Source organism: Pollicipes pollicipes, unplaced genomic scaffold, assembly GCF_011947565.3.
Source record: "Pollicipes pollicipes isolate AB1234 unplaced genomic scaffold, Ppol_2.1 Scaffold_4295;HRSCAF=5057_pilon_pilon_pilon, whole genome shotgun sequence".
In the NCBI taxonomy this organism is placed as follows: domain Eukaryota; kingdom Metazoa; phylum Arthropoda; class Thecostraca; order Pollicipedomorpha; family Pollicipedidae; genus Pollicipes; species Pollicipes pollicipes.
The window spans coordinates 12,827,657-12,841,546 of record NW_023596461.1 but is presented as its reverse complement, the minus strand read 5'-3'; the positions used below and the strand labels follow the sequence as shown (position 1 = coordinate 12,841,546).

The 13,890-nt window shown below is 57.0% G+C and overlaps 1 protein-coding gene across 6 annotated transcripts in view; it reads right to left on the bottom strand.

The window, feature by feature from the left end:
• The window catches only part of LOC119096215 (growth factor receptor-bound protein 14-like), a 135,128-nt gene that overhangs the window by 62,691 nt on the left and 58,547 nt on the right, over nucleotides 1-13,890 (bottom strand). For 3 of the 6 annotated variants that reach the window (XM_037219015.1, XM_037219019.1, XM_037219020.1), the window contains 4 exons: nucleotides 4,574-4,711; nucleotides 3,241-3,447; nucleotides 2,747-3,046; nucleotides 38-176 (listed from right to left, as the gene is read on the bottom strand). In XM_037219015.1, the coding sequence (XP_037074910.1) occupies nucleotides 38-176; nucleotides 2,747-3,046; nucleotides 3,241-3,447; nucleotides 4,574-4,711 (784 nt within the window). The remainder of the gene's footprint in view (nucleotides 1-37; nucleotides 177-2,746; nucleotides 3,047-3,240; nucleotides 3,448-4,573; nucleotides 4,712-13,890) is intronic. The other 3 variants (XM_037219016.1, XM_037219017.1, XM_037219018.1) reach the window with 3 other exon arrangements.

The following is a 13,890-nucleotide window of genomic DNA, read 5'->3' as shown; positions in this document are numbered from 1 at the left end:
CTCCGGCACAGCTCGGCCGTCCGTCGGCGAGCCTCACCTGAGAGCCGCTTGAGGGCGTTGGTGCGCCGCAAGTGGTGTCCCTCCGCCAGCTCGATAGCCTTGGCCTCGACCGGGTCACTGACCACGCGGCCGCAGCTGCCCGTGAAGTCCATGGCCACCAGCGAACGCATGCTCTGCTGCCGGGCGACAACAAACAGACACGGGGTCAGAGGGCGGCGCCGGGCGACGCCCCCTCCCCCTTCCTCCAGCCTCCCTCGCCCATCAGCGCTGACGGGGGGCGCGCCCGTGTGCGGTTTATGGACACGGCAATGGACCGCGCTGGCCGGACTTAGCGGGAGCACACATCAGGCTGCACTTGGCGCGTCACTGACACGCTGCAGCGGATCGCCGTCCACCGAGGCGCGTCATTTCCATGAAGATGAATGGGCGATCTTGGCTGCTGCTGCTGCCAGTTCACACAAACGAGGGAGGGTTGAAGCGAAATGGTAACGCACCGTACAGACAGACAGCCTACGGCTACAGGGCATACTAGTTCGAGATCGGCCCAATATCGGGCCTCAGTTTTCCGGCGTGTTTTTCTTGAAGATGGCAGGACGCTCGGATGATCGTAGTTTTCGGAACTCCTGTCAGACGCAAACAACCCACACCCCACAGACGGAGCATGCTTGTGGGGCATGTCATATTGCATGGCGGCTTTGCATTCCCTCGGGGTGTGCCGTTCACGGTCCAGAGCGTCACGTTTCGCATTAATGACACCGTTCCGTCGCGGTGCTTCGTGGCAAGGCTCGCACGAACAAGCTAGGGGCATGACTGATGGTCTCACTTTTCAGAAATGACCTAATTCAACAGCAATGTCGACACCTGGGCGAATCAATGAACGTGAATGCCGGCATGCGCACAAGCATGACACGAAAAGAATGCGTGAGTATGCCAATACTATTTGTTCCGTGATTTATAGACGCATGAAGCTGCTGTAACGACCGTTACCGTGGCCCGTCACGACACCAGCCCCGACATGACTAAGGCACGCCACGTGCACACTACCAACCGGAAACTAACTCTAGCCTCTACCAGGCGGAGCATCCGGTGGGATTTCGGCATTCGCATTTTGGAATGAGTAAAGGTATGCCGATATTATGTAAGGGAATTCCGAAATCTTACAGGACATCCAGTTCGCTTCCTGGTGAATTTACGGTGGTCATACCATGTTCACGTGAGCTGTCTGCTAGAATGCCAATCAAAAGAATGCAGTTTCAGGAGTTGGCATAATTGTTGCTAATCGCAGAAAATTTGTAACATTTTACCCTACAAGTGCAAGTTAGGCAGGCTTAGGGGTTTGCACCCAGCGGAAAATGACTTAGCCAATGGTGGGAGGTTACCGTATTTACTTCTGATTTTCGGGAATCTTGTTTGCCAGTCATCGGTCTTTCAGTGCATTTCAGCAAAGTGACTGCCGCAAATACGTGCGAAGTTTGGTATACGGCTCTGACTCTCGTGACGCCATTCCTATCCTATCGTCGCTTTGCACGTGCTATTTCCGCAGCGATGTCCTCCAGCCCTTGTTCGGAGAGCGCAGTACACCGATGCACCGGCGCACCGGAAGCGCACGCCACTGGGATGGCTCGCCTGGATTGCGGGCTCAGTATTTAACTCATGACAGCGTTCCTCCTGGCATGATCTGAGCTACTTGTATTAACTACAGCATATTTCTCGTTACATGGACGATTCATTTGGAAGGCTTTAACTAATCCCGGTTTAATATGCATTGCTAGTTAATTGTTTTATGTTCCGTTGACAGTGGCTGCTTTCGAATATTTATGGACCTTTTCGCAAACCACTGGAATGATCCTGGACACTCAATTGCTGGTTTCCATATAATATATCCATATATCCACATCGCCAAGTCCGAGCATCGCTAAGAATGGCAAAATATTCCGCACCTGTATGCTCAAGACTAGTGACAGCGCGAAAGACCTCAGCCGTTACATACAGTCAGTCATCGACCCATCAGTCGATAAGTCACCAACAACAGCCCGGGTTTATCCGGCTTTCTAGCCATTGATCAGACACAGGGGTACCGTGGCTAGGGTTCCAATGTTCCGGCTAAAACTTCATGTCTGAGCCATATATATATATATATATATATATATATATATATATATATATATATATAACGTTCTTCAGCATTGGCTTTACTGGTGTGCATCGCAATGCCCGAAAGCCTGGGAGAATGTTTTGTCCGAATTGCCCTTTTCTGATGACACATATCGCCGATAAATGACGGGTCCGCCAGTTGAACTTTGGAGGCCGTGACCCATGATTCACGTATGACCCATGGCCCAGACCATGATGAAATGATACATTTCGTAATGTTCAACAGTCAGTGTTGTATGTAAAATGTCCTTTCTACAAGCGCACCGCCCACATTAAGTTCTAAACTTAGCATCACCGGACTCCGTGCCGCTCAAGCAAGTATCTCAGTTCGCCTAGCCCACTCCAGCCTGCGATGAGGCGGTGCCATCGCTTTGCCGACCATCCCCTCCGCCAGGCCATCTCATCGCCGGCTCTCCCCTCCTTTTCCTCTTCCAGGCAATCGCCTGCTTTTCCCCATGGCTACCCTAGAACTCTCAGCGGCTTTCCTCCGCATTACCACATTTTCGACGTCTCCCCTCGTCTCTATCTCTCCCTATCCACCTCTACCTCTATTCTCATACTCCCTCTCTGCCCACCTCTAGCGCTATCCTACCTGACACTGACTCGAGCCGAGACGACTCGGGTGCGGCCCAGACTGACTCACGTTGGGCACGCGCACCGAGTCGTACTCGGCCGGCCGGACGGACGAGGCACGCGGCAGGCTGCCGCCGCCGCCGCCAGCGCCGCCACCGCCGCCGCCGCCCTGTAGTCCAGCGTTGGAGAGCGTGCGGGAGCGGGGGATCGGCATCTTGGGGCTGGTGGAGTAGCAGTAGCGTTCGCGAGGGCTGCTGCTCTGCTCGTTCTCGTGCTGTATCCGCTGGAAGTTGTAGTTCTCGTGCAGCTGCTTGCCGTACTGCAGGTGTGGGGGGGGGGGGCAAGGGGTCAAGCTTGATACGGCTGTATGTCGTAGCGGCATAAATGTCACAACGCATACTCAACAATGCCAAATAATCCCTGGCGCTTGCTTTTTACAAGAGCGCATTGATCGCTATGAACAGAATGTCCCCGGGCCGATGCTATTACTGGTCAACGCTTTATTGGCATTACCTTGGCGACACGCAGCGCGGTCTGCCAACAGCGGCGCGTGGCCAGATCGTCGCAGGCGAGGCAGCGCAGCTGCTGACCCGTGCGCAAGATGACGGCCTCGTCGCAGGGCGCCTTAAAGTCACGCCGGGCGTCCGAGCACCCGTACACGGCATAGTTCTGCAGGTGCGCGAACACGGCGAACTTCTCCGGGTCACGCACCGGAGAGTCCTGGCGGATCAGGTCAGGTCAGGTCAGGTCCGGTCGGGTCAGGCCACGACACAGAACGGCGCCGCTCACCAGAGCGGCCCTGCCAGTCGGAGGCCGGACCACCGCCAGCCGCCAGCAGTGTCACCCGGGATGGGCCCCACGCCACTGACGGACGACAGTCGGCAGGCGGGCACCGACTGAGCGCCGGCGACGCTCAGTCAGGGTGCAGTCGCGCCTCCCGACGCAACGGCGCTTCGCCACAGATCCGATTTGGGAGATGTGACTCATCAAATTATTTACGAGAAAGGCATCGATTCGCAAATTGCATACCTTCTTCTGTCATCAATCTGAAGAGCAGGCCTTACACTACCCGGGGCAAAATCTCGCGCAAAAACGATGTTGGCAAAAAACGAATGCGTAGCATTTCTGAGCCCGCCGGAACATAAGTGATCCTTCCAACTGCCCTATGGGGCGAGTTGGAACGTCGGGGCGCCGTGTTAACGTCAAAGGCGGCGGGTGGCAACTTCGCCCATATGGCGGTGGTGACGTCACTGACATCCGCGCCACCCCCGTTACGCCGCACCCCACTCGTCGCGACACGTATAAACACCGGCAAGAGTCACGACTGCAGCGCCGCGGTGCGGCGAACATGCGCGACCCGTTCCGAGATGGCGCGCGCCTCACCGCCGGCGACTTTGCGCCGCACGCTGCGGTGGCGTCTCTGACTGCTCCCCGCACCTACCCTCCCCAGCGGCAGCGACGGGGGTTGTTGGCGTGACGGTATGGTTTGCCTTCGGTCTAGTGCGGACAGACGAAACAAACGATTACTGGGATGCCGGCCAGTTAGTCGAGGGGAAGGGATATTCGTCATGTTTTTTATCGACATAAGATTCACTCCTGCGGAGATTGCACCATAAGCCACTCGTTTGTGTCTGATAGCTCTCTCCCGCCGTGTCCAGCTCCAGGTCTAAAGTGATCACTGCCGGGCCTACGGTAGACTACAGTCAGCAGGGACGGCGCCGCGGCCTCGAAGATGGATGACCTGGCTGACAAGCGATGGCGTGGCTTGTCCACGTTAGGCATGTCAGCCCGTTATTTGTTGGTGAGTTAGCGGGTTGGGACAACATCACGAGAGGGGTGCGCTTACGTCCATGGCCTCCATGGTGTAGTAGAGACAGTCGTGACGCAGCCAGAAGTAGGCGCGCCGCCAGACGCGCGACTCGGGGCCGGCCAACCAGAGCCAGCCGAACACCTGCGGCGTCGGAGCCGACGTCGTCAGCAGGTTCTGAAACAGAGCACCGTCCGGTCAGGTCAGGTCAGGTCAGGTCAGGTCAGGTCAGGTCAGGTTAGGTCACGCCGGCGCGACCGTCCAGTCCAGCGTGCTGTCAATGACGGCAAGAAGGCAGGAGGCGTCCACATCGACCGCATCGCGGGCAACCAAACAGCAAGCAATACAAGAATACCAGCTACCCCACACGTAGTGTATGTGCACAGCAGTAGGAGGCCACCAAACTATCGTACTTCACACAGCCTGCTTTAGCACATTGCGGTCGGTCGTATTCGCATAAGGGCCACACTGATAGACCAAAGGGAATGAACGCGTCAGGCGACAGGAGCATGACGAGCTCGCAAATCAGAACAGATAACCACTGAGGATGGTCTCCCCAGGCGGCCAAAACAGACCAAATAAAGCCAACACAACACAAGTCGTAATGCTGCAAATACCGCCAGAATCACATGTTGGGACAGCACCAGAGTTCGGCGAACACAGATGAACCATAATTTGATGATTCGAGCCGCGAAGGGGCTCGGCTGAACTGAACCGTCCACCTCCCGTGAACTCCTGCATGTCCCGTGTCCATGACATCAACACTGACGGTCAGGCGGAGGGGCTCGGCTGAGGTGAATTGTCCACCTCCCGTGAACTCCTGCGTGTCCCGCGTCCATGACATCAACACTGACGGTCAGGCGGAGGGGCTCGGCTGAGGAGAATTGTCCACCTCCCGTGAACTCCTGCGTGTCCCGCGTCCATGACATCAACACTGACGGTCAGGCGGAGGGGCTCGGCTGAGGAGAATTGTCCACCTCCCGTGAACTCCTGCATGTCCCGCGTCCATGACATCAACACTGACGGTCAGGCGGAGGGGCTCGGCTGAGGTGAATTGTCCACCTCCCGTGAACTCCTGCGTGTCCCGCGTCCATGACATCAACACTGACGGTCAGGCGGAGGGGCTCGGCTGAGGAGAATTGTCCACCTCCCGTGAACTCCTGCGTGTCCCGCGTCCATGACATCAACACTGACGGTCAGGCGGAGGGGCTCGGCTGAGGAGAATTGTCCACCTCCCGTGAACTCCTGCATGTCCCGCGTCCATGACATCAACACTGACGGTCAGGCGGAGGGGCTCGGCTGAGGTGAATTGTCCACCTCCCGTGAACTCCTGCGTGTCCCGCGTCCATGACATCAACACTGACGGTCAGGCGGAGGGCTCGGCTGAGGAGAATTGTCCACCTCCCGTGAACTCCTGCGTGTCCCGCGTCCATGACATCAACACTGACGGTCAGGCGGAGGGGCTCGGCTGAAGTGAATTGTCCACCTCCCCCCCCCCCCGCGAACTCCTGCGTGTCCCGCGTCCATAACACCAACACTGACGGCCAGGCGGAGGGTGTCACGTGCAAGGGACATGACCAGCACAAGTCACGCAGGGTGTGTGGGTACGACCGTCCACGACAGGTATTCAGCCTCTCGCGCCTCACAATATCGACTCGAGCCTCGTCGTCCCCATTGCAATCGCCCACACCTATATCCGGTCAGGGAGAAAACCTTCAATCAAGCGTTCGGGCCTCGTCGTCCCCATTGCAATCGCCCCACACCTATATCCGGTCAGGGAGAAGGCCTTCAATCAAGCGCCATGTCTCCGCACAGAGTGCACGCACGTACGTCGAGAAGAACGCCTTTGAAGTCATTTTGAACCCCTAAGGAGCGACACGCTTCGGGAAGGCCGCCACCCACGGCGCGCCGCCGCTTCCTGGAGCTCGCTGAGCCGCCGCTCACCACGGCTCGACGCGGGCGGCGGCGGCCGCCGGTGCCTGACCGACCCGGCTTTCAGCCCACAGCGCAGTATGCTCGGAATAGCGCGCCGCCGCCACGCAGGCCGGCCCGGAAATTAACGCGCACCTGACCTTTGCAGGGAGCGGTGAGTAACGAGCAAGTCGTCGGCTGGCGCGGCCGCTCGCCACCAGAGCCGACGTTCCACCAATTTGGCGCTCCCCACCCGCAGCCGGGGAGTAGCCGAGAAGCACCGCTGCGGCCCCACTAGCGTGTGACCTTCTCGGCATGCCCGTGGCTGGCAGGTGTGTAGTAAGTTAATGGTGCAAATGCTGGTTCGCTTGGTGCCACAAGTGAAAATGGCACAGGCCAGCCTGACGTGCGGCTGTAAACGTGTTTTTTATTGGATAAAGGGAGTGTTTCACATTGGCAGTGCGTTTTAAACTGAAACAGCCATTCTGACGATCGTTCGGCGCAGTTGACAGCCCTGCCCATCTTAAGACCTAAACACCTCCAGTTTCTGAGATACACGCCCGCGAAGATGTGCGTACTTTTCGGGGAACTATTTCAAGGTCACCCAGGCATCCCTGACGCCATAATAATGTCATTTAAATATCGCCATTCCCTTAGTCATACGGCGATCGAGGCCAAACGAATGTAATTGTCAAGTCGTTCATATCTGGCGTTAGTGAGACCGGTTTCCGGATACAACGGCCATCAGCTAGCTCTCAATCACTGTGCAAGGTTCGATGACACAATGAAACGATGACATATTCAGGGGCATATCTACTAGACAGAGAAATTCCGTTGTCTGGAGCATTGTTTTACAGTTAAAAGCATATCAGTGGTAATAGGTGAGCTTATTTCATCATATCTAATGCTTGCTTCAATATCTTTCAACGTGGAAGATTCCCTTCAATTGCTTCTAAGTATTTACCACTGTTCAGTGACAGCGAAACATCAAGGAGTATACCATCACGACTGAAGAGCGAGCTATCACGTCCGGCTGGAACACACTAATCTTGCGGCCCACGACCTTGGCTGCCTCCCACCGCATCCAGAGCCGCGGTCGGACGTTCCCCGAGTGGGTTACGGTAGGGTACCGTTCACCGCTCCCGCTCCTCCGGGGCTGTGCCGGTCCCGGCACGGCCCCATTCCCCGGCGCCGGCCGCGTCCGGTTGAGCGCGCGGTGGTGCGGCCCGGCACCAGTCCTTGGAGCGACGGCCTGGGGGCTGCCCAGACGATGGCCAGGTCCGTGACGAAGCACGTCAGGGGGTTCGCTTCATACGTGCATCAACAAGCGCCGTGACCAGAACCATCAACGGACGTAATCAGTAATTGGCACCACGGCGCCTTTGACGGAATCCAACCGGGAACGGTGCCAGCGGGAGCCGGCCCGGGCGCCGGCGGGTGGGAGACAGTCCGCAGGCCTGGCTCGGTGGGCTGTGCCTCAACTGTCAGCTGGGGCGGCGACAGAGCCATTGCAGCTACACGCTCTGCAGGCCACCCGGTCTCTGCCCTCTCTGGCTCGGCTACATAACGCAGGTCCACACCGCCAATCAATTCAATTTCCGTTGGTGGCCGGCGCGGTCCGGCCTCCCTCTCTCTCTCCTGCTGTCAGGCAGAGGCTCCGGGCCTCCGGCCAGACGCCGATGATGGCACAATGCGCTCGCGAAGGCATCTTTCGTCCACCCCACGGCGGCGGTGGCCTGTGCCACTATCGCAGAGCACGCACAGCTCACTGCCGGTGCGAACAGGGTCGTTGCCATCGCGCCGCAGTTCTTACGTAAGTGATTTGTGTGCCCACTTAGACGGCTGTCCGTAAAACCCCGTGAAGTGCCACAAGCGCAGCGATCAATTTCTCCATGCCAAAACACTGTTTGCAGCCTGGGCGATGCTGCGTGGCACTGCACACCAGGAACGCTCATTAAAACGCATTTCAACTGTCATCCGATGCCTACAATCAATCACGACTAACAAGATCTGGCGCGCCTATCAACGTGCCGCGGCTATTAATCCAACATCAAAAGGAGCACGGAAATGCCGCGCGGTTATACTTCAACAAACCCCATCTATATTTTATGCACACGAGTGCATGGCTTCTACGGTGATGACCTTCGGTACAGATTGATAACCAAAGCGACACACTGCCTGTAGTATTAAGGAGGGGACCCTTGAGCTTAATACATGGAGGAGATACGAAATAGTGTATGTTATAGTTGCGGATGCAGTGATACGAACGCTACATCATCGACACAAGCCTGTGAGCTACCGCACGCCGCACTCAAATTAGCGCAGTCAGTGTCCATCCTATTCCGCTGGGCTCCACTTCACTTTTGGACACATAGCACCTGCTCTATTACATTTTCTTCGCAACCGGTGCAGGCATCGTCACCTCCTAACGGTAGCCAAGTGCTTGGGCGCTGCCCTCGAGCCGGCAAGGTGAGGCGCTCATCGGAGCTGGCACTGAATTTCAAAGCACTCAATGAAAGCCAACGGATCGCCCGACGCCGTCCAGCTTAACATGAATAGTAATCCAAGCAAATGCGCCATCAATCGGCACATTCCGCGAACACGTGCACAACACCAAATCCATTGCCTCCTGTTGAGCCCCTCCCGCGCTTACCCAGCCCCACCGGCGCCTGCCCAGCGCTCAAGCGGCCCACCGAGCTCCACCTCGGCCTGCCCAGCTCCAAACCAGCCCTGCTGAGCTCCAAGCCAGCTCTGTCGAGCTCCCAGCCAGCTCTGTCGAGCTCCAAGCCAGTTCTGTTGAGCTCCAAGCCAGCTCTGTCGAGCTCCAAGCCAGCTCTGTCGAGCTCCAAGCCAGGTCTGCCGAACCCCAAGCCAGGTCTGTCGAGCTCAAAGCGTCGACTAAAGAGCGTGATGAACGCAAAATGAGTACTCCGTCAAGCCCTAGCCTGACAGACATTTGTCAAATAATATACTGGAGAGGACATTGCCAGCTTTTAGGCCTAGGTTACAGTTAACGCGCAATCAAGAGTCAAAAATATACGACGAAAAGACCGCATTTTCTTTCTCTAGCTACCCATCATTCCAGATCCAGCGTCATTAAATATTAGCACGCAAAATTAAGCAATGCGCATGTGTTAGGCCGCCCGACTCATTCTGGGCCTTGCATTTCAGAAGCTATGCTAGACGTCACATGGGCGAGTTCAGGACACATGCCCAGTCACCATGTCATCATGAGCCCATGATTGATATGATACATGAGCCCAGCCCCCTGTGCGCGTCCTGGGCGCGTTTTCGTTTGATGCCAGATGTTGCCAAAAGGCTCAACGTACGTTTGCAGTAGAACTACGCGCCTGGAGAACGTGGAAAGGGAGGGGAGGGGGAGGGGAGGTGCCATCCCCCAGTTCCAACATCGATAAAAAGCGATCGATTAGGAAGCTATTACCTACTCATGAGACATCTTCCACATCCAAGATATCGCGCGCATCGGAAAGCAATGTAGCCGTGCCTGCAATATCTTAACCGTGTGTGGTCCGGTGCCCAAAACAGTGGCAGGCACACATGACGCTCCGTCTGGTGGCCGGCGAGTGAGCTCAGCGCTGGAGCTGACGCCCGACGGCGGCGACGGCGGCGACGGTCACCGTGGCCCGCCGCCGGCACCGCCGCCGTCACCGCCGGGAGGTGACTCAGTTCTGGGTTACTGCGCAGCACGCGCTGGCCGTCCGGCCGCGCGTCGTCGGCTGGTCTCCGCTCTCTTCCCAGCGCTGTCTGCACCCTCCCGGCTCGCGGCTCGCCGGCGCGCGCGCTTTCACCGTCGGGCACGCTGGGCGCGAACATAACGGAGGCACCACTCTTGCCGTTCCTGACCTGTGACTGTCGGTGTAACCCTCATATCAAGCCGACAGAATGACAGCGCATCATCTGAAAGATGAGAGCCTGAGAATTTTGATGTATTCCTTTTGCAGGAGTGTCCCAACACTTAGTGCTGATCAACGTAGGACTTTTCCGGAAAAAAATAAACCAAAAAAGTTCCGCATATGGCAGCTCCCTCGGCCGAAATAAGAACAAACATGGAGTGAATGCCGTGCACACACATTAGAAATCAATCCACGAGAGCCGAGACATCTACAAAATACATGATGACACAAGTCTTGGAGTGCCCCGAGGATTAAGGTCCTTCGTCGCCATGTTTGCATCGATGCGACACTATTCCGTAATTACTGGCGACAATGCGAGTCGACACAAAGCCTCTTTTTGGTCGGCCTGTGCATGCAGGCGGCCCGAGGACCCGGTTTTCCGCGTCACGTGCGACGCTCGCCCGCGCAGCCAGGCATGGACCTCGGAGTTTCCAGTTCCGCATAGACCCACGACCACAACCGCCCCCATCGGAGACTGCAACGTGACTGGCCACATCATGCATCATTAGTTTCTCCCAGGGCACCACGATGCTGCGCCTGATAAGCCCACGCAGTGACCACCACGACTCAGCCACGCTCCATCCGGGCCGCGGCTTATCTGCGTCGAGCCCCGCCGCGGACCAAGCCTCACACAGTCCATCAGAACCCTCGGCTCTAGCCCCCCCCCCCCCCCCCCCCCCCCCCACCACCATCACCACACACCGTAACGGTGGCGTGCCGCCTCAGATTGGGATGATGAGCTGGCCGTCGAGGAAAAGCCACTATTGGCTAGCTAAAGGCCGGCACCGCCGGAACAAGAACAGCTGAGAAGTAGCCTCCGGCAAGCGCACCAGAACTGGTCACACAAGTCACGATTTGATGAGACATGAGTTCTCGCTGCTGACATGAGTACTTGCAGGTGCGATGAAATGCACCTGCAAAGCTGGAGCGATCCTTGTCTTAGAGCTGGGCATAGTTTTTTCCCGCTTGTGCGAAGACTGCAGCGAACGAAGAGGCCCCGAAAATCGCCTGGAAATGAGGCCCAGCGCCTCAAACATCGCGCAGGAATTGGGGGTCACGTGTGATGCTTCAGTCGCGTGTGAAATTGCCTTGCTTGCTTGGGTCTGCTAGCACCATTGGAGCAGCAAGCTGAGAGCATGACTTGGTACGTGCACCATCGCAAGCTTGGTTCGTCAATCGTCGCAACGTTCGCGCCATTACACGCACGGATGCACTCTAGCAATTAAAAACCCTCCCTAATGCCACGCTTGGAGCATCTGTCTTGCAAACGAGTGGAGATCGAGCAACGTCACAGTGCCATTCTATTACAAAGTATACCGGAATGTCCATGTTCGATGTGACGCGACAAAGGAATGACATAAGGCTTAAAACATGGCGATTAGACCCATATAACGACATCAAGCCAGCATGAAGCAAACGCCCCTCAAACATTTCAGCACGACACGCGCTGCCTGAATCCACGAATCCAGCTGCGAAGAGCACCCAGAGGGTACCGCATAAGTCTAACGCACCACCAGTTCCTGTCTCTGCACGTTTTTTCAGCTCAGTCCCAGTCCCAGTTCTCAGTCTCAGTCTCACAGGCACCGGTTCGCGGTTGAACGTCACGCGACGCCTCGCGGGGGTGCAGCTACCCAGAGGGCCCCCCTTATGACGTCACGGGAGCGGGGCCCTGCCGGGACTCTGAGCCGGTCTGTGACGCAGACGCAGCGGCCGCGGCGGCGGCCGCGCCTCCGGCTGGCCCACACTCCGCTCATTCGCCAGCGGTTGCCGTGTGGGTGTGTCCCAGGAGTTTCACGTCTCGTAAGAAATGATACACTTACCTATAACTCTAAGAATGCAATGATTAAATTCTGTGCAAAATTTCACTACGATTGAGGCATGGGATAGTAGGCAATAAAATGTTGACCCACTTCCTTTGAATGCACAAGCTATGGTGAGCTCCGGCTACAAAAGTGATACATAGAAGAGTATTCATGTGCTGGCGTCCGGGGCCATGTGCCCCCCATCAAATACACTGCATAGTTAGTGTAAGCGTTAATAATTAATACGCTCTCACAATTAAATATTCGGGGGGACACTTGGGGAAGAGCGGGGTAAATTATGTCATATACATATATATATATATATATATATATATATATATATATATATATATATATATATATATAGCGCCGGCAGCCGCCCCTAAGGCGCCACGGGCCGCGTCATCAGCAACAGGGCCCTCCGTTTCCGCAGGCTGTGCACATTTTCCCAGGTGTTCGGGTCGTTGCGTGTCGAAGACTACAGCGTCCATCACCACTCAGCATGATATTAGAGGCGCGCTAATCTGCTAAGGAGTGCGGATGTTACGTTCACGAGGCTCCTTAATGTCATATTCTATAACGAGCGATGCACATATTTTTAATAATTAGTTTACGCCACCCATATTTGCCACGTTGTTGAACAGGTCAAACGCAATTTGTGCCAAAGCACCTCAGGATGAAGGATTGGAGTACCATCCTCTAACAGACACATGGAAAGGCAAAGGTCGGAGTACCTGTTGTCCGGGGCAGCATGCTGAACTGTGTCCCCACAGGAGGTTTATGGTGAACACCGCGACAGCGGCAGAGAGCAAGCCGGGACAGGACCAATACACCCGGAATCAATGAAACTTTAGCAGGCTCGTCTTGGCGCTGGACGTAAAACGACCACGGCCTGGACAGGGGTGGACAGCATTAGTACTGGCTTTCTCGCTCACACCGTAAACATTATTCTCACTTCTTGACCAATGTGGCCGACCGGGACTGCAGCAACTCTATAAAACAGTGCATCACTATAAAGAAATATCAGATCGCCTAACCTATGCTACATGTCCACTCTGTCATATCTGCATACCAATCAGCACATGCCATGCTATATATAGCTCGCTAAACAAAGCTATTTCGGACCGCGCGCGGCCCGCGCCGGCCAAACGAGACAACGCCTGACGTTAACGAGCGTCGATGACACACGGTCGCAATTCAAAGGCTGGTTTGTACCTGGGCGGGCGGCGCCGTCTGCTCTCGCCGAGGGTGTGGCGGCCGCGTGCCACGCCCCGTCTCTGCCGCGCGGCGCGGCGGGGCGGAGCCGTCCGGCCGCGCCGCCGGGACCCGCTGTTCCGAGGCCGAGTAGCGGTCCGCTCAGCCGGCGCGTCATGCGTCGGCCGGCCGGCTCTGGGGCCCCGGCCGCACCCGGACTCCTGCCGCCTCTGGGGCCCCGGTTGCACCCGGACTCCTGCCGCCTCTGGGGCCCCGGTCACACCTGGAATTGAGCCGGCTCTGGGGTCCCGGCCGCACGCGGACTCGTGCCGCCTCTGGGGCCCCGGCCGCACCTGGAACCGAGCGGCTTCTGGGGCCCCGGCCGCACGCGGACTCGAGCCGCCTCTGGGGCCCCGGCCGCACCTGGAATCGAGCGGCTTCTGGGGCCCCGGCCGCACGCGGACTCGTGCCGCCTCTGGGGCCCCGGCCGCACCTGGAACCGAGCGGCTTCTGGGGCCCCGGCCGCACGCGGACT